The sequence below is a fragment of the Schistocerca americana genome, chromosome 1, assembly GCF_021461395.2.
Source record: "Schistocerca americana isolate TAMUIC-IGC-003095 chromosome 1, iqSchAmer2.1, whole genome shotgun sequence".
In the NCBI taxonomy this organism is placed as follows: Eukaryota; Metazoa; Arthropoda; class Insecta; order Orthoptera; family Acrididae; genus Schistocerca; species Schistocerca americana.
This window is the reverse complement of record NC_060119.1, coordinates 657,790,497-657,817,041: the sequence shown is the minus strand read 5'-3', so window position 1 is coordinate 657,817,041 and position 26,545 is coordinate 657,790,497. Positions and strand designations below refer to the sequence as shown.

The 26,545-nt window shown below is 43.3% G+C and overlaps 1 protein-coding gene across 1 annotated transcript in view; it reads right to left on the bottom strand.

The window, feature by feature from the left end:
• The window catches only part of LOC124586965 (putative glycine-rich cell wall structural protein 1), a 38,156-nt gene extending 12,606 nt beyond the window's left edge, over positions 1-25,550 (bottom strand). Inside the window, exon 1 of the mRNA XM_047131428.1 lies at positions 25,280-25,550. Within this exon, the coding sequence (XP_046987384.1) occupies positions 25,280-25,550 (271 nt within the window). The remainder of the gene's footprint in view (positions 1-25,279) is intronic.
• Between the last annotated feature and the right edge of the window lie 995 nt (positions 25,551-26,545).

Genomic DNA, 26,545 nt, shown 5'->3' with positions numbered 1-26,545 from the left:
CCTTGAGTTCACTTGTTCAGTGGTGGTCTGGCCCGTCATGGCTATCCACTTGCGGCCTCGACTGCAACATCTGCATTCCACTTAGTGTAGAAGCTGCGCCCGACAGAAGGTACACACAAGTATCCTTGGTGTCGGTCATTAAACTTGATGATGAACTGCTGTGTAGCCGGCCGCGGTGGTCTAGCGGTTCAGGCGCTCAGTCCGGAACCGCGCGACTACTGCGGTCGCAGGTTCGAATCCTACCTCGGGCATGGATGTGTGTGATGTCCTGAGGTTAGTTAGGTTTAATTAGTTCTAAGTTCTAGAGGACTGATGACCACAGATGTTAAGTCCCATAGTGCTGAGAGCCATTTTTGAACTGCTGTGTAAATATTCATCACTCAAGAAAACTTAGAGTTTTGGCTTATGCAGTGAGGTTTGCTAATAATACTAGCCTTCAGCAAACAAACAAGGTAACTGGGCCACTCATTCGACAGGAATACCACAACGCTATCAAAAGGGCATTTGACGTAGCTCAACGTCGTGAATATGGTAATGAGATCACTTTGTTGAAGGCAAGTTGCCCTATTCCACATAACAACAAATTCAGGGATTTGCCCTTGTTTGTTGATGCCGAAGGTATTTTAAGAGTGGGAGGGAGATCAATGAATGCTGGTGTACCATATGATGAGCGCCATCCTATTATCATACCGCCTAAGCAACATTTGACAAAAATTCTCATAATAGATGTACATGAAAATCTGTTGCACGCTGGGTCACCACTTTTGTTGGCTATGTTGTGTAGGAGGTTTTGGATCCCCAGTGGGCGTAGCACAGTCAAAGGAGTTATCAGGAAGTGTTTAAAATGCGTTAGGCTTAAGTCCAAGACAGCAGTTCAACTTCTGGGTCAGCTACCTTCAGCTAGATTAAACCAGTCTCGTCCATTCCAGCACTTTGGAGTGGAATTGTGCAGGCCCTATTACTATAAAGCACGGTGGAAGACGGAGTAAAGTTAACACCAAGGCTTATGTTGCTTTACTCATTTGCTTGGCAACCAAGACCATCCACTTAGAATTAGTTAGTGACTTGGTAACAAGTTTATTTTTTGCCAACCTCAGGAGATTCATTGCAAGAAGAGGGAAACCTTCTCACATGTACAGTGACAATGGCACCACATTTGTAGGTGCAGACAATGAGCTTAAACGTTTTTTCTCTAATGATGCTACTGTTGAAGGTGTGGTGAATTTTTCGACCTCAGAGGGAATCAGTTGGAGGTTCACTCCACCTCGTGCCCCTCACTTTGGTGGACTCTAGGAGGCAGGAATCAAATGCATGAAGTCGCATCTCAAACGCGTCGTCGGCAATGCAGTACTGACATTTGAAGAACTGACTACTGTGTTAATTGAGATAGAAGCATGCTTGAATTCAAGGCCGTTGTGTCTTCTCTCTGATGACGTAGATTCTCCTGCTGCTCTCACTCCAGGTCATTTCCTAATAGGACAGCCCCTTTGTGCTCATCCTGAACCCTCTATCCTTAAGGTTCCTGCCAACAGGTTGCACAGATGGCAACTTGTACAGCAGTTGCATCAGTCCTTTTGGAAGAGGTGGTCCACAGAATACACACAATATCTGCAGCAACGCAAAAAAAGGACATGGGAAACAGCATGGCAACCTCAGATAGGTGATAATGTGCTAGTAAAAGGGGGATAACTTGCCTCCCTTGGTGTGGAGGCTGGGTGTCATTGACCAGCTGTTTCCTGGTCCTCATAAGTGTGTGCGTGGTGGTGATGGTAAAACTGCTAATGGGCAGATTAAGAGGCCTGTAGCAAAATTGTGTCCCCTGCCTAAGCAGTGAATCAGTTACGTGTTCTCTCAGATCTGTGTAGTGGTATATGATAGAGGTCCACTACCAAATTGCTATTTACTGGAACAACCTCATAATTCATAACCTCAGCTTGGTTCGCTGTGGATATTTCTTGTGGACTAACTGCTGTTAGTACTGATTTTCATGTTTTTATGCAGTATGATATTAATACTTTGTTTTGTGTCCTACATGTTAGTACCCATCGTGTTTCACATGCAGTGTGACAGTGGTGTTTTGGTGATGTGGGCATCCCCAAATATTAGTGTATTCATGTTTTATGTGCATTGATATTGTGCCTGGTTATATTTTTGTTTTCCTTGTTTTGGTTTTGTTGTTCGTTAAAATTTGTATAATGAGAAAATTCATTTTAAAGTGGGAATATGTTTGGACTCTGCTACTCACTCCAACTGCCATCTAGTGACAGCTTCAAACTGGGCAGGTCAGACTGTCAAGTACAGTCTGCTCCCTGTCGGGAGACCTTGCAACCTACGTGCAGAAGTGGATGTCCCAGGTCCTTTGTGCGCGCAGGTGAGATTAGCAGTTGTAACGGCCGAGCAGATAGCTTCGAGAACCCGTCCAGTTATTGTGAGTGGAAACAAAGGGAGAACAGTGAGTCCTCTCGCACTATACGCTCACACTCCAATGTGCCACCATGGGAGGAAGAACCCGCGCGTACATACTATTTGTCATTATTAGCATAACGTGCTGTTCAAAAATCGTCATTGTCATTATCAGCATCATGCGAACTCCACCAATTCTGAATTCCAGTTTCCCTTTTGTCTTGGGTGACATACCTCGCACCTCAGCTTTGGCCTTCCAACCCTCCTGTTTCCTTCAGCGACTAAACTGAAAATTTTCTTATTAATTCTGTCGTTAACTCTCAGTATACGTTCGGCGAAGTCAAACCTTTCAATGTATCTGACAATGGCACCTTACTTAGCCTGTATGTATCGCAAATCTATCGCTCAGCGCGAAGACCCAGGCGACTAGAAAAAAGCACTGGTGACTCTCGTTTATAAGTGTAAATGGACGGACCCGCTAAATTACGGACCAATCCTGTTGACACCGATTTGCTGTAGAATCCTAGAATATATTCTCAGTTCGAATATAATTTTCTTGAGAGGAAAAAGGCTTCCGTCCAGCAATCAGCACGGCTTTAGAAAGCATCGCTCGTGTGAAACACAGCTTGCTCTTTTGTCACTAATATATTGCGAAGTACGGATGAGCGGCAACAGGCACACTCAATATTAGTATGTTTCTGAAAAGAGAATCCAGTACATTGCCCTCGACGGTGAGTGTGAATCAGAGAGCAGGTTATCGCTAGGCGTGACCCAGGGAAGTGTGAAAGGACCGCTATTATTTCCTATATACACTCCTGGAAATTGAAATAAGAACACCGTGAATTCATTGTCCCAGGAAGGGGAAACTTTATTGACACATTCCTGGGGTCAGATACATCACATGATCACACTGACAGAACCACAGGCACATAGACACAGGCAACAGAGCATGCACAATGTCGGCACTAGTACAGTGTATATCCACCTTTCGCAGCAATGCAGGCTGCTATTCTCCCATGGAGACGATCGTAGAGATGCTGGATGTAGTCCTGTGGAGCGGCTTGCCATGCCATTTCCACCTGGCGCCTCAGTTGGACCAGCGTTCGTGCTGGACGTGCAGACCGCGTGAGACGACGCTTCATCCAGTCCCAAACATGCTCAATGGGGGACAGATCCGGAGATCTTGCTGGCCAGGGTAGTTGACGTACACCTTCTAGAGCACGTTGGGTGGCACGGGATACATGCGGACGTGCATTGTCCTGTTGGAACAGCAAGTTCCCTTGCCGGTCTAGGAATGGTAGAACGATGGGTTCGATGACGGTTTGGATGTACCGTGCACTATTGAGTGTCCCCTCGACGATCACCAGTGGTGTACGGCCAGTGTAGGAGATCGCTCCCCACACCATGATGCCGGGTGTTGGCCCTGTGTGCCTCGGTCGTATGCAGTCCTGATTGTGGCGCTCACCTGCACGGCGCCAAACACGCATACGACCATCATTGGCACCAAGGCAGAAGCGACTCTCATCGCTGAAGACGACACGTCTCCATTCGTCCCTCCATTCACGCCTGTCGCGACACCACTGGAGGCGGGCTGCACGATGTTGGGGCGTGAGCGGAAGACGGCCTAACGGTGTGCGGGACCGTAGCCCAGCTTCATGGAGACGGTTGCGAATGGTCCTCGCCGATACCCCAGGAGCAACAGTGTCCCTAATTTGCTGGGAAGTGGCGGTGCGGTCCCCTACGGCACTGCGTAGGATCCTACGGTCTTGGCGTGCATCCGTGCGTCGCTGCGGTCCGGTCCCAGGTCGACGGGCACGTGCACCTTCCGCCGACCACTGGCGACAACATCGATGTACTGTGGAGACCTCACGCCCCACGTGTTGAGCAATTCGGCGGTACGTCCACCCGGCCTCCCGAATGCCCACTATATGCCCTCGCTCAAAGTCCGTCAACTACACATACGGTTCACGTCCACGCTGTCGCGGCATGCTACCAGTGTTAAAGACTGCGATGGATCTCCGTATGCCACGGCAAACTGGCTGACACTGACGGCGGCGGTGCACAAATGCTGCGCAGCTAGCGCCATTCGACGGCCAACACCGCGGTTCCTGGTGTGTCCGCTGTGCCGTGCGTGTGATCATTGCTTGTACAGCCCTCTCGCAGTGTCCGGAGCAAGTATGGTGGGTCTGACACACCGGTGTCAATGTGTTGTTTTTTCCATTTCCAGGAGTGTACATAAATGATCTGGCAGACAGGGTGGGCAGCAATCTGCCGTAGTTTGCTGATAATGCTGTGGTGTATGAGAAGGTGTCGAAGTTGAGTGACTGCAGGATGATACCAGATGATTTAGACAAAATTTATAGTTTGTGTGATGAATGAAAGCTGGCTGTAATTATAGAAAAATGTAAATTAATGCAGATGAGTAGGAAAAACAAATTCGTTATGTTCGGATACACTATTTGTAGTAACCTGTTGACACAGTCACATCTGGACGTAACGTTGCAAAGCAGTACGAAATGAAACGTGCATATGAGGACTGTGGCAGGGAATGCAAATAGTCGACTTCGGTTTTTTGGGAGAATTTTATGGAAGTGTGGGTCTTCTGTAAAGGAGGCTGCATAAAGGGCGCTAGTGCGACCTGTTCTTGAACACTGCTCGCGTATTTGGGGAGACATCGAAGTAAATCAGGGGCAACCTGCTAGGCCTGTTTGGAAGAACACGCAGAGATGCTTCGGGAACTCAAATGGGAACCCCTGGAGGGAAGGCGACGTTCTTTTCGAGGAACACTATTAAGAAAATTTAGAGAACCGGCATTTGAACCTGACAACAGTACAATCCTACTGCCGCTAACAAACATGTCACATGAGGACCTCGAAGATAAGGTAGCGAAATTGCTGGTAGGGAGATACGTTGACGTTTTTCCCTTGCTCTATCTGCGCGTGGAACAGGAAAGGAAACGATTAGTACTGGCACAGGATACCATCCGCCATGCTCCGTACGATGGTTTGCATGGTACGTATGTAATGTAGATAAAGATTATATAATTTCTAAAAAAAATGGTTCAAATAGCTCTGAGCACTATGGGACTTAACTTCTGAAGTCATCAGTCCCCTGGAACTTAGAACTACTTAACCCTAACTAACCTAAGGACATTACACACATCCATGCCCGAGGAAGGATTCCAGCCTGGGACCGTAGCGGTCACGCAGTTCCAGACTGTAGCGTCTACAATCGCTCGGCCACTTCGGTATGATTTCTAACCGAATTCTCTTCTCGACACGCCATTTTCTTCGTTCCATTGGCCCAGGAATTTGTATCGAGGTCTTTGGTTGGTTGGTTGGTGGGTGGGATGGGACCAAATAGTGAGGTATCCAGTCCCATTGGATTGGGGAAGGATGGGGAAGGAAGTCGGCTGTGACATTTCAAAGCAACCATCCCAGCATTTGCCTGATGCGATTTAGGGAAATCACTGCAGATGGCCAGACGCGAGTTTGAACCGCCGTCCTTCGGAATGAGAGTCCAGTGTGCTAACCAACCACTCCGCCACCTCGCTCGGTCTCGAGATATTCAGGTACGTAAAGCTCCTTTTCATCAAATTTCTTTAGTGATCCGGTTTCAGCACTGTATGTTAGCACCGGCCTTAATAAAACTTTATAAATCATAACTTAGTTTTTCTGAATAGAACCTTAGGTGGTCATAGTAGCACTTTTTGGTGGGCAACTTTCGTTTTTGAGTTTCAGAGGCGACGTTGTTCCTACAGTTTATTTCTGATCCAAGGTAAATGAAACCTATCATCAATGTTAGAAGAACCAATTTCTTTGAACAGTCTTCATTGATTAATAGCATCTACTTTGTTTTCCCTTCATTTATCTTCTTTCATTGCTCTTTGAGTTCTTGGAATTACATCAGTATCATCTGCATATGATTTGTACGTGATAGTCCCAAGGTTGTATTACACAATAGGTAGGACAGTGATCTCCTTGTCCTACTCCATTTCTTCGCGGTCACTTTATATGGTGACAATTTTCAATATCTTAATTGGATTCCTGGTGTTTTCCATACTGGCTTTCACGAAGGCCATCAGTTTATTAAGAAGCTCTGATTATTCTATAGCTATACACAACCACTTTCTGAAATCGGCCCTTCCCGTTTTTAATCATTTTTATGCACTGAAATGGTATATCATTCCTTTCACCCTCGTTTCTGTTTCATTCAGAAGAGGAAAGATCGCCGTCACTACCTTCTGACCGAGCGAGGTGGCGCAGTGGTTAGACACTGGACTCGCATTCGGAAGGACGACGGTTCAATCCCGCGTCCGGCCATCCTGATTTAGATTTTCCGTGATTTCCCTAAATCACTCCAGGCAAATGCCGGGATGGTTCCTCTGAAAGGGCACGGCCGACTTCCTTCCCCATCCTTCTCTAATCCGATGAGACCGATGACCACGCTGTCTGGTCTCCTTCCCCAAACCAACCAACCAACTACCTTCTGAATTTCTTTAATTTTGCAACCACTTTTGTAATTCCAGATAACCTCTACTATGAGAGTAATTCTTCTACATAGAATTTGCCTTATCATCCTTCTATTGCTTCCATCCATGTTTTGTGTTGTAGATTGGTACAAAAACATACTCTCCACTGTAGCGCCAATGCTGGCCTTCAATGACACGGACATTTATACCTATGAAAGACGCTATCGCCATCTGGGAAGAAAGTAAGCACGAAGGAATGCAGGTGATCCCCAATAGTGTTCAGGTATTCCACGGCTGTCATATGGCCTTTCATTATTACCACAACCGCCGTGGAATCCCAGGTGAATCTCCTACATCCCACAGTACTGCCCCTTCCGGCCTAGGTTCGAGCTGCATTGCGCGTTTCGAGCAGCAGTTTGCTTGACTGACGGTGTATCCAGATAATCGACCTAGTGCAACAAGAAATGTTACCAAGCGATATATGAAGATGGTTTGAATAGTTCTCGGAACAGAATAGAAAAAAAGTACTTACATCACTTAAACTTTTTTAATTTTTCAATTTAGTCTCCTTGTAGATTAATGCACTTAGTCCAACAATGTTCCAGTGGCTTGATCCCATATCGAAAATGAGTTTCCTTCAGGCCTGCAAAATATTTGTCAACTCCGGTTATCAGTTGTTGGTTTGAAGTGAATCTTGGTCCACCAAGAAAAATTTCCAGTTTTGGGAAGAGACGGAAGACCGACGGAGCCATATCAGGTGAATAAGGCGAGTGTGGGAACAATTCATACCTTAGTTCTTGTAATTTTGGCATGGCGACGGCACACAAATGGTACTCCACGGCTCCGAGCACACAGCCCCATACAAAATGCAACACAACCACAGTGACCCGGTGTACTACCAGAACCACCAGGCAGTAAACCAAAATCGTACTAAGCCAAGCCGGCTGCGGTGGTCTAGCGGTTCTAGGCGCTCAGTCCGGACCCGCGCGACCGCTACGGTCGCAGGTTCGAATCCTGCCTCGGGCATGGATGTGTGTGATGTCCTTAGGTTAGTTAGGTTTAAGTAGTTCTAAGTTCTAGGGGACTTATGACCACAGATGTTGAGTCCCATAGTGCTCAGAGCCATTTTTTTACTAAGCCAAAACAAGGACCGTGTGGGCGCACGTCAAGAATCGCGGCACCAATCTTACAGATAATTTTTTCATTTCTAATTCTTCAGTTAAATTGTGATATACCCTTTCAGATGACATCTGGTAGGCGTGAGCAAAAAAATGGTTCAAATGGCTCTGAGCACTATGAGATTAACTTCTGAGGTCATCAGTCCCCTAGAACTTAGAACTAATTTAACCTGACTAACCTAAGGACATCACACATCCATGCCCGAAGCAGGACTCGAACCTGCGAACGTAGCGGTCGCGTCTTTCCAGACTGTAGCGCTTAGAACCGCTCGGCCATCCCGGCCGGCAAGCGTGAGCAATTTCACGCACTTTCAATCGGCGATCCAGCACTTTTGCAATGATTTCTGGAGTAAGTGACGCATCTTGGCCGACCATTGCGCGGTTCAAATTTAAATTGATTTGTCAACTTGGCAACAGTTGAATATGAAGGAGCAGAGTCTCTCATTGTATTCTGGAAATCGGCAGGTATGTCCTTTGCTTTCATACCTTTCTTCATGAAGTATTTAATCACTGCTCGAATCTCGATTTTTTTTTTTTTTTTTTTTTTTCATCTTCGCAAATCACTATGCGGGAACAACAACACAGCAACGTCACCGCCACAGTTCTCTTACAAGAGCACGACTGTCGTGGCACATGCTTGTATCACGTGAACAACTCGTTGCTCTAGCGCTGACCTCTCGTGGTGATTCCGAGAACTTTTAAAAACCACTCTCGTATTTCCATTGTTCAACGGTCCAATCTACACGACTCCGTGCCCCTTAAAATCGCAACTCGTCCGATGTCGCCGGTCAATGTGAGATCACATAAGGGTCATTCGCAGCGAAGACCCACGTCCAGCAATGTGCGCAGAACGTTGTTCTGCGAAACACTAGTGCCAGCACCAACATTGTAACGGCAGAGCCTTCAGTCTCCACTTTTTAATATGGTACTTTGTCGCCTGCCGTGATTTCATCGTCCTTCAACCGTTTTGCGTAGGCTCGCTGTTAATACATCGTGGGTACAGGACAGCGGCCGCTCCTATATATCCGTAGAAAAATGAACAACTGTATTTTTTCAGAAGTTTTTTTATTTACACAACCAGCTTTGGCATCTCATTTATGCCACCTTCAGGCCAGATACATCAATGCATGCATAACTGATGCTATCTGTAGCTGGATTCCGTGAATTTTTTGTGGAGTGTATACCTCGAAGACTTGATAGTAACTCACACTCCACATAAAATTCACGGAATCCAGGTATCGATGGCGCCTGTTCTCCGTGCATTGATATATCTGATACATGGAGTGCATACGGGCCTGAAGATGGCATTAATGAGATGCTGGAACTGATGGTACAAAGAAAATAACTTTCTGAAAACATATAGCTGTTGGGTGATTTTTCTTCAATGGTAATTTTCCATAGTTGCTAACGACAGTAGCACACGAACAGCCGACCAGCATCGACGTTTCCGAGATGTTCGTTCCCAGAGGCTGAGCTGTAACACTCTGATTTTGTCAAATCGCTTCAGTGAGTTCCGTATTTGCGTCTTGTATCGTCGATAGAATGATTACCCTGTTCATCACGGCTCCGCCTACGTCCTCGTATTTCCTTTACCGTGCATATACCCCTAAAGCCAGTAGGCGGCATCGACTCCGGCGGTGGCAATAGTCACGATGTTCTGGTTCAGGGTACATAACTTGATGGGGATTTGAACTTCATCCCTTCTGAATGCGGTTGTCAGAGGTAAGTCCACCTGTAAAAGAATAAATGACAACCAGCGCATCAGCTGTGTCGCTCTGGAAGCTGACTGATGTTGTGTTACGGGGTAGCCCTTTGCGTTGCTAAATGAGAACGCCTCAGACGGAAGCTAAGTAATTTTTATTTCTTTCCGATGGACAGCAGTGGCGTGCAGTCGTACGGCCGAAACCAGGGCAAGGACACGATGACGTCGCAAGGTAGTCAGTACTCGTCCTTGGACAGCCTGGAGGTTGTAGAAAAAGTTGCAGTTCACTTGGTAAAAGCCGGAGAATAATTATGGAGGCCATCCACATGTCACATCGCCCCTTATAACTAGTATATTCGCTTTTGAGCGTGGAATTAAAATCATTAAATCCGCTAACAATGCACATAGCACTGCGCATGCAAATGACCTGACTAAAATTGGGAGATTTCACCCACAGGTAAACTTTGTGCACAAGTAGACGGAATTTTTCTATGTATTGTTTCTTTAGCTGTTTTGTATTTAACTTATTTATGTTATCTAAAATACGAATTTTATGTGTGAATTTGATATATCTCTTATTTTACGTAATTTTAATGCTGTACCCAGAGAGAAATTAATTCAGTAAAAGGAAAGAACGAAAATGTTGAGAAAGAGGATCAGATTATGGGGGTTGAAGCGACAGTGTGTGATTTCCTTGTGAAACCAAGTTTAAATTGTTAAATATCAATTGCTTCTCTGTAGAGGTTGTGAGGAGAGCTCGAGTCACCAAGGATTTGATACTAGGCTAATGATATTATACAGGGAGGACTGACTGCCTGAGACGTCTGAACGGGAAATCGAACAGATTCGGTGAAATACCGTTTTCTTATGTGAACTGAGTTGCACGTGTGAGAACAACGGGCAGAAATACGAAGCGTGATCTCAGAGTGACGAATATTTTATAATTTCGCGTGTGCTGTTAGTCACTTTTTTCAAGTCATGTTTTCCGACTAGTTTGGTGCTGCCCGCCACGAATTCCTCTCCTGTGTCAACCGTTTCATCTGAGTAGAAATTGCACTCTATGTCCTCAATTACTTGCTGGATATATTCCAATCTGTGTCTTTATCTACAGTTTTAACCCTCTACATCGCCCTGTAGTTCCATGGAAGTTACTCCGATGCCTAAACAGATGCCCTATCATCCTTTCCCTTTTTCGTGCCAGTGTTTCCCATGTATTCCTTTCCTTGCCGAGTGTGCAGAGAACCTCCTCATTCCTTACCTTATCAGTCCACCTAATTTTCGACATTCTTCTGTAGCACCACATCTCAAATGCTTCGATTCTCTTCTGCTCCGGTTTTCCCACAGTCAGTGTCTCACTACCAAACAATGCTGTGCTCCAAATGCACAGTCTTAGAAATTTCTTCCTCAAGTTAAGACTTATATTTGATACCAGTAGACTTCTCTTGGACAGGAATGCCCTTTTCGCCAGTACTATTCTGCTTTTTGTGTTCTCCTTCCTCCGTCCGCCACGCTTTATTTTGCTGCCTAGGCAGCGCAATTCCTTAACTTCGTCTATTTCGTGACCATCAGTCCTGGTGTTAAGTTTCTCGCTGTTCTCACATCTTCTACTTTTCATTACTCTCGTCTTTCTTCGATTTACTCTCAATGCATATTCTGTAGTCATTGGACTGTTCGTTCCATTCGGAACATCCTGCCAACTCTTCTTCACTTTTACTGAGGACAGCAATGTGATAAGCGAATCTTACATACAGCTAGACATCTACATGGATACTCCGCATATCACATTAAAGTGCCTGGCGGAGTGGTCATCGAACCACCTTCACAATAATTCTTAATTATTCCGATCTCGAACAGCGCGCGGAAAAAGCAAACTCTTATATATATCCGTGGGAGCTCTTATTTCCCTTACTTTATTACGATGATTGTTTCTCCCTATGTATGTCGGCATCAACAAAATATTCTCCCATTTGAAGGAGAAAGTTGGTGACTGAAATTTCATGAGAATGTTCCGCCGCAACGAAAAATTCTTAGTTTTAGTGATGTCGACACCAAATCCTATATCATTTCAGTGGCACTCTCTCCCCTATTTCGCGATAATACAAAACGTGCTGCTCTTCTTTGAACTTTCTCGATGTACTCAGTCAATCCTATCTGGTAAGGATCCCACACCGCGCAGCATTGTTCTAAAAGAAGACGGACAAGCGTATTGTAGGCAGTTTCCTTAGTAGATCTGTTACATTTTCTAGGTGTCCTGCCAATAAAACGCAGTCTCTGGTTAGCCTTTCCCACAACATTTTCTGCGCGTTCCTTCCAATTTAAGTTGTTCATAGTTGTAATTCCTAAGTATTTAGTTGAATTAACGGCCTTTAGATTTGACTGATGTATCGTGTAACCGACGTTTAGCTCACTCATGTGGATGACCTCACACTTTCCGTTATTTAGGATCAATGGCAAATTTTCGCACTATACAGATATCGTTTCTAAATCGTTTTGCAATTTGTCAAACTCGAGCAGGAGCTACACACAGAAATAACAAACATACCGCGCAGTTCGTGCAGTTCAGCTACTCACATTAAACTGTTTGTGTTGTTAAAGTTAAACCATTCACTGATGAGGAGAAGAGCACATGTTCGAACTGTCTGATCGAACTGTAATTCCACCAAACCCTCTGTCAGGCTTATCAAGGTCATGCGCCCTTAAATGAGAAAAAATGTATGACATACCTTCCTACCAAAAGAAGAAATCATCAAGAACTTCAATTTCTGTCGTATACAATTGGCCAACATGTGTCAAAGAATAAACCATGTGTGGAGTAGAATGCCTAAGAGAATGGAAAATTGTCATTTGTTTGATTTTTGTTCACATTAGCAATGATGTGAGAGTTGAGTATTAATTTATATTTATTTATTACAAAATATTGACGAAGCCCACATGTTCAGTAAATAATTTTAACGTTAACGTCAAGAAGAATTGGTATTTACCCCTACATTCATTTTAACGAAAATAAGGAGAAAAAAAAAAACAGAATTTCCACGTAATTTTAAGACCTGAGATTTTTTTATCTCCTGAGAAGTTTAGTATCTTGGACATGTGACATTTCTCAGTATTCTCATTCGTTTAGTCTCTTGTCAGCAATCAACGATGTTACCCGTGTTTTGTGGTAAATTTAGTATAAAAATTTCTCACAGAATTTATGCTTTTGGTTAGTGTGATAAGAGTTAAACAAGCGTCTACGTGGGGGAGAATAAGCATTTCGAAACTGGGTCGTGAAAACGTTGAAAACCACGCGCGTCCTGGACGAACCGCGGTCATCCGAAGAAATCGTGGAAGAAGAAGCAACAGCTGCTCTGAATACCCGGAAGTGTCCCATTAATGTATTCGAATATTCTGGGTATATAATATCTAATAGAAAAGTTTGTTCATACCTTGTTAATTCCAAGAAAAACAGCGGCAAATGCAAGCTTCTCACAAGTCGCTAGATAAAGTTAACAGCGATGCAGCACTACGGAAACGTGCCATAACGCGTGAGGAAAGATGGATTTACGGTTATGACGTAGAGCCTCCAAGATCCAGTCGTCCAATTGACCGCAGAAATCCGCACAAGATGGGGTAAAACGTGAAGGTTAAGCTCACTGTGGTTTTCGGTTTCAACGCCATAGTGGGCCATATGACTTTCCTCTTTCCAAAAATAAACAAATGCGTTAAGGGCCGTCGTTTTACAAGCATGGGTGACAATATAAGCGTACCTCATTGACAGCTTTTTGCTATCCCAAGGATAATTGCAGACGTGTTTAAGATAGCCGAAAACGCTGGTATAAACGTAAAATATCTAATCACGATGATTTTGAAGGTGATCGGTGACACTGATGTGGAGGAATATATAAAATTCTTTCCGAACTATAAAATTCCCGTTAATTTCTGTTCACTGTATTCGGACTATTTAGCAAATGAAGGCCCAAATACCGTCGCGTGTGCGTTCATTCGTATTTGAAAACATGTATTTAAGTGAAAATTTTGAACCCCATCCAAACATTTCCTACCTAGCGACTGGAAAATATTTATTTGCTCCAAAACTGTGAACTCTCCAGCAACTTACCACAACAAAGTAATTATATCCTTTGTGTCTGATTTGCATCCGTTCACAACGAATGCAGCAGCATCTTTCGCTATCTTCAGGTGCCACACGCGCATTTTACTTACAAACATCGTTGGCAACAGAAAGAGGTTAATAATGGAAGGCAAGCACTTAAATGTGTCACGCGTGTATTCAGTGTAGCGATCATTATTAGTTTGGAATCAACAAAAAGTTCGAAGACTTCGTCATCATGATTCTTTCAAGGATTAGGCTGTTGCCTGTTTCGAACTCACAAACGAAATCATCCCCATCTTTTCTTAGGCCTTCCAGTATATCTTTCCCCATTCGGCTTGCAGTTCAGGATATTCCTAGGAATTCTGTGACCTGACATTCTCATGAGGTGTTGTTTCCAATCTTCATGATATATCTGAAATCTTTCATTTATTCTGAAATCATTTAATTCTGCTCTAATATCTTCGTTTCTAATCATCTCTCTTCTTGTGCAACCTTTCGTCTTTCTTAGGAACCCCATCTCTGCTGTTTGAATTTTATCTTATTTATATATAACGCTCAGTGTTCTGCTAATGGTACCACATACAGCTTGGCATTTGTGTGTTTTATTTTCAGTATCAGGTTATAAATTGAAATTTGCAGTACAGCCCAAATAAGAGATCTGAGACACTTGTTCTAAAACTGAGTTATTCAAAACAATTTTTTGACCTGACTGGAATGACATTCTTGTTTTGTTACTAGAAATGTTAAAAGTCGTACTTCTTACGAATTTTGTTCAGCTGGTATACTGATCTCCAGAGGCTATCTTCATTCTTTTAAATAACGACGATGTCAACAAGGAAACAAAAGTACATTCATGTGTTCCTCATTTGTTTGGTAGTTTCTTCGTTTACTTTACGCTTTCATTTGCGAATAATGATGTCAGTGTAGATATTAAAAAGGGTAGGTGATACTCCGCATCCTTGTCTAACGCCTTGGTTAGTAATTATTTCTTCTAACCGATTCCTACCTGTGTTTATGACAATGCGTGTAGTTTTGTGAAGACCTTACTCACTTATTTATCAAATAGCTTAGGAGTAAGAACCCTCTCGTAGGCGAAATAACACAAGTGTTCGTTATATTGACTTGGACGTTTTGAAGTTCGCTTGTTCGTAGCATCTTAATAATGATAATGATGATGGTGGTGAGCCGGCCGGTGTGGCCGTGCTGTTCTAGGCGCTTCAATCGGGATCCGCGAGACCGCTACGGTCGCAGGTTCGAGACCTGCCTCGGGCATGAATGTGTGTGATGTCCTTAGGTTAGTCAGGTTTAAGTAGTTTTAAGTTCTAGGGGACTGATGACCTCAGATGCTAAGTCCCATAGTGGTCAGAGCCATAATGGTGGTGATAACAACATGCACACCCAGTCCCGATCTGGCCGAATACCCGACGCGGCCGGGAATCAAACGCGCCTCCCTGTGATCAAGAGTCAGCAACGCTAACCACAAGCTTTTCACAGGTATTATGCAAATTTAGTATTTGGATTACTTCGTGTGTTTTCAGTCCCATTTTACGCCGAAGTAAAGATAAGCGGCGGGAGGACAATGAGTTATAATACTCAAGAACAAAATTAGAGTTGTAACACTTTCGTCAGGCTTGGTTAAATGCAAAGATGTAAAAAGCGAATAGAAATCGTAGGGACAAAACATTGAACTTGTTCCTGAAAATCGTAAAACCAAATCTTCATAGAAGTTATTACACACGTTGCCGTAACTCCGTTACACACAAATTCCAACATTATTTCCTAAATCATTTATGACAAAACAGAGGAAAAATTCAATTTGGAAGCAGGGAGCGAAACTCCCCCTTCCCCTCTCTCTTCCTCTCGACCCTCCACCACCCCACTCGAAACAAAAATGGAAGTATTTTTTATTATTGTGTCAGCCCTTTCAGCTTCACAGTAGGATGAAGAAAAAGTTAAAGGCACTTAATACGGGCAATTTTGAATGAAGCTATTACCGTACTATTTACCGCAGACCTACTGTAGCAGACCTATGTCTCAAAACTACACATCCGAGCTTGGTTATGTGAAATGCTTTTCACAAACCATCAAGAAAGAAGTAAGTGCTCAGCCTCACATAGCCTGGAATCAGTTCGAAACAGTAAGAAAACCTGGCCAGCTTCAGCATTTCAAATATAAAGCTGATACAGAATCAGTGTTGTAGGATAAAACACTTAAATCTGAACATTTTTTGTTTGAAACATTTTTATCTTTTCCGCTAAAAGCGTTTTCAAAACTGTCCCGTTGAAAATATTAAAGGAAACTAACATTTTTTGTAAGGTAGTAGTAGCTATTGAAACTTAATTATTAATGCTGAAATACAGAAAAGATTTTTATTACACTGTGTCTGTGCGTCTGATCTGACAAGTGGAGCCCAAAGCTAGAGATCCATTCAGTTAGTACATCATGTAGATGTAGATGTAGACGAACAGTTAACAGCCAATTCACAATCATAACGCCGGAATTATCTACATGTACATTCTCAAAGAGATATTTTGCACGGGAGCGGAAGAAAAGAGTGCAGTAGTAGTAGTCACCGATTTTCCCTGGTTAACAAAAATATGAGATAGAGCGGTATCATCTCGATGTTACGCTGCAGGCATCGGCTGGCGGTTCATCGTCGGATCACACGAACTGTAAACGTCACGATTTAGATAGTCTGATACTCCCCTGCGCGATCTCTCGGAAAAGACCTTCCGCCACCATCGATTGTGGCGGGCAATGACTACTCGACGTGGACAGTACGTGCTGCCTGCTCCAGAAGACTAACAAAATTGACTGATCCTGCTAGGTTCTATTCAAAGACAACAAAACAGCACAGTCTCAGGGTTAGCAATATTTCCTGTTGCTAGCCTAATCGGCGTTCTTAGAAGAAAACTAGGTAACTTTCACCTCTCCTGATCGACAGACCACCATCTACCTACCGGCTGATAAAGGCCACTTGCAATACCGGCCGGAAAGTTGGCTCAACATTTCGCAATATGTCGCTGCCTGAAACCCAGAATTTTGGGTATTGTATATACAACTACTACGACGACTACTATTATTATTATTATTATTATTATTATTATTATTATTATTATTATTAAGGGCAATAAATCAAAGGCACGACGTATGAAGTGTCCCAGAAAAAAATGAAATGATCGTATGGCATTGTTGGCCGGGAGGCCCCATGCGGGGAAGTTCGGCCGCCGTATTGCAAGTCCTTTTTAGTTGACGCCACTTCGGCGACTTGCGAGTCAGTGATCATAAGAAAGGAAATGATAGACCGGGGCCGGCCGGGGTGGCCGAGTGGTTCTGGGCGCTACAACCTGGAACCGCGCGACCGCTACGGTCGCAGGTTCGAATCCTGCCTCGGGCATGGATGTGTGTGATGTCCTTCGGTTAGTTAAGTTTAAGTAGTTCTAAGTTCTAGGGAACTGATGACCTCAGCAGTTAAGTCCCATAGTGCTCAGTGCCATTTTTGATAGACCGGGATTTGGGAAACATGCCAGTGCGTTGTAGCTATTTGCTAGCACATACAGGTACTTTCGGAAATCCACAGTGCATGAAGATAGGTAAAAGTGGGCAGAAAGGAAATTTTTCCAAAAATTTGTAAACAACAAAGATTATTGAGTTAAATATATTGATATTTTTAATTCCAAACGATAATTTATTTAAAATAGGAAATTCAGAAAGCGATTTTGCCTCAATCTGATACGTCAGATTTATTTTTAATCCCACCTGTTATTCTACAAGGTTCCTGTTACTTTCTTTGTGTTGTTCATCCTGGTAGCTCTAAGAAAATTGTCTTTTGTTGATTACAGTATAGCAACAAGAATTATTGCTGGTACAGTAGAATCCACACCGATCGCTGTGGTGCAAACCATCGCTAACATTCCACCACCTGAACTGCAACGCCAAGAGGCAACCAGTCGAGAATGGAGGAAGCTAAATAACCCCGACTGCCCCAAAGACCTTGCAGTCCATACAGTCGTAAACGACCATCCACCAGATCGCTTGATATCACGCATTCTACTGTGGCATAATGGAAGAAACAAGAAGTAGTAGTTTGCCATTAACGAAAAGTGCCGGGATGGATCGAATGCTTCTCCAACAAAACATCAAGGTGTTCAGCAACCATCTCCCAGCCTACCGGAACCTGATCTGACGAAGAATGAGTGGACAGGACTGGACATAATGAGAACCGATCATTCTGGATGCAGTGCTGTGACTCACAAATGGAGATTCGAAACTCTCCAGCGTGCGATTTTGGGGACAAGAACAAACCATCAGCATATTGTCAGAGACCGCTCTCCCAGAAAGTATCCAGGACCTTTCAGTGTCTTTATTAATGCTGCTCCCTCTGCTATCATTTGGCCTCATTCATTAGATGCTGAACTCTGATTAACTGTATCTATTAACAGTCCTAATCTTATAGTTCAAATATTCTCCTTCTTGGCATTATTAAATTAATGATATCGGAATGTAAACACATTTGCTTCGTGTCTAAAAGCTTAAATGTAAAACTGCAAGCAGTATGGAGTATTTCTCAATATTTGCTGAGTCACTATACGATAAATACGCAAAATAAACAATGTAAACGATTTTCCACGTGAAAATTATTTAATTTTGAAAGCTATGTCCAGTCTTTGTAATTTCCAGCCATATTCATATCTGGAATTCTTAAGCTGACCTCTCCTCTTCCAGTTCGCTGCAGATTCCAAGTAACATGAGTTTCGTCTTTAAATTTGTGCTCTTAACAAAAGAAATTTTCGCATATAGTTTTAGAAAAAAAGGGTTGTCACGTTAACTCTAGTGCATTGCGCAATATCGTCACCGACTGCTTAGTACACGATATGAATATGGTACCCGAGCAGTTGATAATAAGTAGCGTATCTTTTTGGCAGACAGCAGATGATAGAAATAGATCATAAAATATAAATTATTTTCCAAGAAAAAGGAAAGTAAGTTATGAAGTGCTTAAAGACTGTGTCTTAGGCCTCCCTTGCTCTCGATTTCTGTAAATGGTGTGTCACTTGGCAGTCGCTGAGTCGGTGTTATTCGCAGGTGGTACTAGCATTTTTGTAATTAAAGGACGCAACTGATTTACAGCGGAAGACCTCTGTGACAAGAGGTATCACGTTTAGAAGCAATAACGTGATGATAAACATGAAAACGGCATGGCTTTCTTTTGTAGATATAAGAACAAAATCTAGGAACAATTTACCCCAAGAGTTAGGCGTCTGTAGCGCTGAACCAACATCTAACGCGGAATTTCTACGAACTACGAATAAATGATCTTTCTAGTTAGGGAAACATGGTCAGCTACTGAACAAAACGGTTAAATGAATACTGTTATGGCTTACGAATGCTTAGTGAGTACGGTAACATCGAAACAATACTACATGGTTATTATGCAAATGTGCATAGTCCGTTAGGATATGATTTCACGTACTGGGGAAAACAAGTTCTGGAAAACAACCATTTACAATAAAAAAAAACAAAAAGTAACAATTGAAACGGGTTACGAAAACGAAATCAATCAGAAAGAAATTTTAGAGATTTTTAAACTTTCCACTTTTTTAGGATTGAATATAAATAATACAATGAAGAGTCAAAGAAACTGGTACGCCTGCCTAATATCGTGTAGGGCCCCCGCGAACACACAGAAGTGCTGCAACACAACGTGGCATGGACTCGACTACTATCTGAAGTAGTGTTGGGAGGAATTCACACCGTGCACCCTGCAGAGCAGTCCAAATCTGTGATAGTACCAGGGCGTGGAGATCTCTTCTGAGCAGCACGTTGCAAGGCAGTCTAGATATGTTCGATAATGTTCATGTTCGGTGGACAGCAGAAGTGTATAAACTCAGAAGCATTTCTGTAGCAACTCTGGACGTGTGGGGTGTCGCATTGTCCTGCTGTAATTGCCAAGTCCGTCGGAATACACAATGGACATCAATGGATGCAGGTGATCAGACAGGATGCTTATGTACGTGTCGCCTGTCAAATACGTATATAGACTTATCAGGGGTCCCATATCATTCCAAATACACACGCCCCACACCATAGCAGAGCCTCCACCAGCTTAACAGACCCTGCTGACATGACATGCAGGGTCCATGGATTCATGAGATTGTCTCCATACCCGTACACGTCCATCCGCACGGTACACATAGAAACGAGACTCGTCCGATCAGGCAATATGTTTCCAGTCAATAGTCCAGTGTCGCCCAGGCAAGGCGTAAAGCTTTGTGTCGTGCAGCCATCAAGGGTAGACGAGTGGGGATTCGGCTCCGAAAGCCCACGTCGATGATGTTTCGCACGCTGACACTTGTTGATGGCCCAGAATTGAAATCTGCAGCAATTTGCTGGAGGGTTGCGCTTCTGTCACGTTGAACGATTCTCTTCAGTCGTGCTCAGTCCCTTTCTTGCTGGATCTTTTTCCGGCCGAAGCGATGTCGCAGATATGTTTTACCGGATTCCTGATATTCTCGGTACACTCGTGAAATAGTCGTACGGGAAAATGCTGTGTCCCATTGCTAGTGCGCCGACTGTAACACCATGATCAAACTCACTTAAATCTTGATAACCTACCATTCTAGCAGCAGTAACCGATCTAACAACTGCGCCACACACTTGTCTTGTGTATACGTTGCCGACCGCAGCACCGTATTCTTGCCTGTTTAAATATTTCTATATTTGGATACGCATACCTACACCACTTTCTTTGGCGCTTCAGTATGTGAATGTGTTACTTTAGACCATAAAAGAAAAATTTTTGTTTTATTACAGTTGAAAAAGATGCGAATATCTAGCACTTACAATGAATATATAAATTATTCACATTAATACAGGTCAGCCACTTTATTCAAAATTTGTTTGTGGTAAGATCCTAAGGGGACCAAACTGCTGAGGTCATCGGTCCCTAAGTCTACACACTACTTGAACTAACTTACGGTATGGATGCAAGACTGAACGCGAGGTCAATTCGATATTACTCGTTGCAAGTATTTCACATCCATGGCGATGGATACGACGTGAAAGCTTACGCAGTACAGTACACAGTAATAAATGTAAGCGTCATGTGATGGGCCACTTAGGAAGTATTGACGCAAGTCCAGTCACAGAATTATTACTGTCCTTTACCAAGCCAGCGTCAATAGCGTTGGAGGTGGCCGACTGCCTCAACCATCAAAACAGAATAGTAGTAGCAAAATCAAATGAAAGACACAGGAAAATATATCACATGTAATTTTAAACAGACCGCACGTGGTAGGCGTCTTGTCACGGTCCGTGCGGCTTCCCCCTCCCTCCCCCGTCGGAGGCTCGAGTCCTCAATCGTGTGTGTGTGTGTGTGTGTGTGTGTGTGTGTGTGTGTGTGTTCTTAGCATAAGTTAGTTTAAGTAGTGCGTAAGTCTAGGGACCGATGACCTCAGCAGTTTAGCCCTCTAAGAATTCACGCACATTTGAACATTTTTGAACGTATCAACGCCAACCAAACGGAATAAAGAGAATCCAGAACGGTAGTAACTATATTCCTAATATCTTGCAAATCTCTTATGGAGGAGGGAAATCCACTAGCAGTATGTTCTGCGCCTATTCTCATTGATTCTGCAGTTTTTTCAGATCCATATTACATGGCCAAGAGCTTGGCGCTCCAAAAAAATAGTTAACATATCTCCATGGGAATCACTGAACTTGTGGACGATTGATATTATTACTATCATCGTCGTCATCGTTCATTCCCCATTAAGGAGAGCGCTAGAACACAATCAGTTTCCATTGCATTTTTCTCTTTTTTTTTCCTCTTGCCAAAAATCTCTCATATATTCTCTGTGTTTCTTCTTCCTCTCTTCTGTCCATTTGTTTTCCGTTTTCTTGGCTTCGGGCGTTAGCTGAAATTTCTGTCTTCTGATATTTTTCCTCTGTATTTTTCCTGTCTGCCATTTCTTCTGTGGAAACCTTCAGTTTCTTGTGGTCCTCCAGGCTTCTCTTTACCCAGCTGATTTTCACTTTATTAGTTGTCACTATGTTAAAAGTTTTCTTGGGCAGTCTATTTTCGTTCATCCTAAGTGTACGTAGAGCTTTGATCTACCTTCCCCGTTGTCGTTTGTAATCGTCTGTTCGTACAGTTCTTTTGTCAATCTCTTCATCCAGATCCCCCTTTTCTGAACCGGCCCGTAGATCTTTTTCGGTTTTCTCCTCGCTTGTTTTTCCATCTCCTTGATCTTAGTTCTTCCCTTGACAACTGTTGTTTCTGAAGCACATATGGCCTCTGGTATGCCTACTGTACTTGGTGTCTTAATTTGGCATTGATAACTTCTGTGGTAATGGTTTCATGTAAGTCTGTATGCTTTTTGTAGTTTCATGATCCTTTCTTCTTTGGATGTCGATTTCAGTCCTGTTTTCTTTAGTATCTCCTTTGAGACTTTGTACTTCTGATATCTTTCCATACTTAGCTACCAGTGGGTGGCTGTCGGTGTATCTTGTGTCCATGTACTGCATTTTTTCATATGAGATTTGTAGTGCTGCTCTGACTGAGGTATCGTGTAGTATCCCTAGAGCTTCTTTGGCTTCTTTTGCACTTCGTTATGGTGGCTATATCATCATATCTTCACGTTCCTATTCTTCTGTCTCCCTTCTTTACCTCACTGACTTCTCTGTCCCATGCCCTGATTATTTTCTCCAAAGCTAATAGAATGGGTGACAGCCCATCTCCCTGCATCACTCCTGTCTTGATTACGAATGGTTCCGAGATCTCTCCCATAAACTTCACTTTGGTTGTCGTATTTGTTTATGGTTCCTGAATTAGCTGTATGGTCTTTTTGTCCACCTTCATATCTCCCAGTGTGTTGAAGAGAGTTCGTCTATCAGTGGATTCGCAGATTTTCTTGAAGTAGACGAATGTTATTGTGGTGTTCCTGGACTTCATTGTTGATAACATTGCTCTCGGGCACCTAATCTGTTCACTGTATGATCTTCCCTTTCTGAACCCTCCTTGGTATTCTCATATCTGTGGCTCCATGTGCGACTCTAGCCGATTTAACACAACTGTTGACAGAATTTTGTATGTCACAGGAAGTAGAAAAATTCGTCGGTAGTTATTGGGGCCTGTTTTGTCACCTTCCTTGCGGTGGTGTTGTATCAGCGCTGACCTCTTTTCTTCTGGCACCTTTCCTGTTTACCAGGTGTTTTTGATAATTCTGTGTATATTGGGTGCGATGTTTTCGTCGTCTAATTTGCAGATTTTCTCACTCAGATCATCATCTCCAGGTGACGTGTTCTCTGATTCCCTTATTTTGACGATCCGGTTGTGTGTTGGCGGTTTGGAATCGGTGAGATTTTGGTTTCTCAAACTGTAGAAAATGCATCGAGTTATTGCAGTGTAGTAGTACATCATAGTATTGCGCTAATATTTCAGTTTCCGTCGTGTCTTTTGAAATATAAGCGTGGTGGTTGATATCACATTTTCTTTGAACGTTCTGTCAAAATGCCGTTTGTTCTTGCGGTTGACGTCCCGTTCTATTCATTCCATCTTTTGTTTTCGTAACATCTTCTTTGTTACTGTGCGGATTATTTTCGAAGTGGTCTTCTGTACCCTCTTCCCCTCCTTCGGATGTTCTATCTGTTAAACTTTTTCCAGGCTTGTATTCTGTCCTGTATGGCTCTGTCAGACGCCATTTTCCACCATCTGTTTTTCCTTTTTCTCAGTGGTTGTCACAATATTATCAGTTACTTCATTTTTCTGACAGTAGTGTCCTATAATTTCTATCGGTTTTCTTAATTTTTTCTATTATTTCTTACTTGTTTAGTTGTAGGTACTCTGGGTGTGTTTAGAAAATTATTTTGGTTCTCTTAATTTGACTATTGGGTTTAAATTTCACTTTAATTTGGAGTAGGTTTTGATCTGAATCGAAAAATTCATTCGTTATGCTTACATTTATAATTTCTGTAATGTTTTTCCTTGATATCGCTATGTGATCTATGTGAAATTTTCCTAGGGCGCTGTAGGGGGCTGTCAGAGTTCTTGTTTTATTGTGTAGTTCCTGGAATTGCGTAGATATGATTTTGAAGTCGAAATTCCTGAAATTTTATCAAATGGCTCTGAGCACTATGGGACTTAACTTCTTTGGTCATCAGTCCCCTAGAACGTAGAACTACTTAAACCTAACTAACCTAAGGACATCACACACATCCATGCCCGAGGCAGGATTCAAACCTGCGACCGTAGCGGTCACGCGGTCGCAGATTCAGTCTGAACCGCACGGCCAGAAGTTCTATCAAGTTCCCTCCATTCTTGTTTGACCGCTTGTGTACCGTGTGTTCTAGTGCAGTGTTTCTGAATTTTCTTTCCCTTCCTAATTGGGCATTAAAATCTAGCAACACCTAGAGTGCTTTGTGGGGATTTTGTTGTTGGTTTCTTTCAGATCTTTCAAGATTCTTCTAACATCTATGGGTTTTTCTGGTTGCAGTTATTTGTGGGGACATGTGCATTGATTTTCTTAAAGGCTTTATTTCCAGATCGTATAGTGATTGTTGATATTTTTTCTAATTTTGAAGTTTATTTTACGGAGTTGGTTGGTTTCCCGCTGTATATTCTTTAGTAGTATGAAATAGCCTCTACCTTCGAATCCGACTTTATGACGATGCAGCATTCGATGGTGATGACCCTCCACATCGAAGCAGCCGTCGGCAGGTGAGGAAAGATTGGGGTGAGTCCTATTAGTTACAGCAGCGAGGATAGTGTTAAACTTAATACCAAATTGGGGACTATACAGCAGACAAAGTAAAGGAAAATAACGAATGTCGCACAAAGATACTCCAGCAAAGACGGCATCCCTAGCCAAAGGAAGTCAAATAGTGACAAAAGTAGCCCTTGATATAAGGAAGAATTGCCAGAGTGTGTACGTCAAAAGAACCACGTTGCATTATGTGGATCACGTACTGTGGGGAAAATCGGAAAAGAAGAGAATCAAAGCATTTGATTTCGCAGAAGGATACTAAAAATTAAGTGCCCCAATAAGATTATTCTTGTGTTCACGTAATGATTTTAGTTTGATGTTGCAGATATCCGGATAATCGATCACATCCAAACTGTCTGTACTCAAGCGGGGAAGTGTTAAACCGAACGGCGTTTCCAAAAATGCATGGAACCTTCTTCCGTGGCATTGTGAAAATGTTTTTGTTTTAGTCTATTGTAAAGATGTACCGCGGTTTCTTTTTTATTTTGTTGTTTTATAAAGGGTTTTCCGTGCCCCCGAGTGTAGATTTACGGAACAACTGTTGCTGAGTGTGTGCGTCATGAAATAAGACTATAATGATTCGCACGATCTCGTGACGTCACAAAAACGAAAGACTCCAGCACCACTGTTTCGACGAATTGACCGAATAATTGTAAAGAGCAGCTCCTGCACCTGGTGCCGAGACATAGGCGTCGCGTGACGTCACCGCTATTTTCCCAGATGCGTGCCGCGCTGGCTGGGAGAAGGCAGCCACTGGATCGGTGGCTACTGCAGGTGGGAATCTGGCTCTAGCGAGCGCGGTCATGAATGGTGGCGCCGAGGCGGTGGTGGTGGTGGCAGCAGTGAAAGTGCCGGCTGCGAGGCGCCGTGACCGGGTCACCAAGTAGCGCCGCGGCTGACGTGGCGTGGCCGCCGCAAGCAGGTCTGCCAACTGCAACAGCATCACCGACTGGCTGCGTGAAATCGGCGCCGGGTTTTACTGGTACGTCGTGAACATAAGTAAGAAAGATCGTATGCAGCGTTCTCCTGCTTCACATCGGGATATGGCACAAAGGCGAAGAACTGGAATTACATATAAAGCGAACCAAAAGTAAAACCTTGTCTTGCTTTGCAACGATTAGTCATATCTACATCCACACATACACCTACATGAACATCTGTACACGATACACAGCACACCGAAGTGGACGACACATGATTCATAGCAAAGTACCACATTTTAAGGTTTCTTCGCATCTGGCGTGCGGAAAGAATGACTGCTTAATTAGAGGTGCGAGTTGTAATTGTAGCCGGATTAAAGTTACTCCTTAGTTGACGTCTGTAACTAGCTGCTGTAGTGTCACATCGGTTGCAGGCTGCCGCTTTGTTAAAGGCAACACTCAACACGGCATGTCACTTGATAAACGCTATTTATTACTTAAAGTGTAAAGCGGAGCAATGGTGGAAGTAGGCGCCGTGAGGTATCAGGGTTTCCACAAGTTCTGGAAGTAAGGGAATTTGAAACGTGTCAAGGAAATATCAGGGAAATTTGACAAAAAAAGAAGAAAAACTAGAAAACTGTCGTTTTTGTCGTTAGAAATCGTTTGTTAACTGAGATGTCATGGCCGGCCGAATTGGCCGTGAGGTTCTAGGCGCTGCAGTCTGGAACCGCGAGACCGTTACGGTCGCAGGTTTGAATCCAGCCTCGGGCATGGATGTGTGTGACGTCCTTAGGTTAGTTAGGTTTAACTAGTTCTAAGTTCTAGAGGACTAATGACCTCAAAAGTTGAGTCCCATAGTGCTCAGAGCCATTTTTTGAAATGTCATGCATTGTCGCTGGCTGGGCGCAGTTGAGTATGTGCGCCTCTTCCCTACTACATCGTTCTTACTTCTTCTCCCCTTTCTACCACTTCCCTCAGCTTGCAGTCAGTCTGATGCCACTACTTCTTGTTGCTAGCC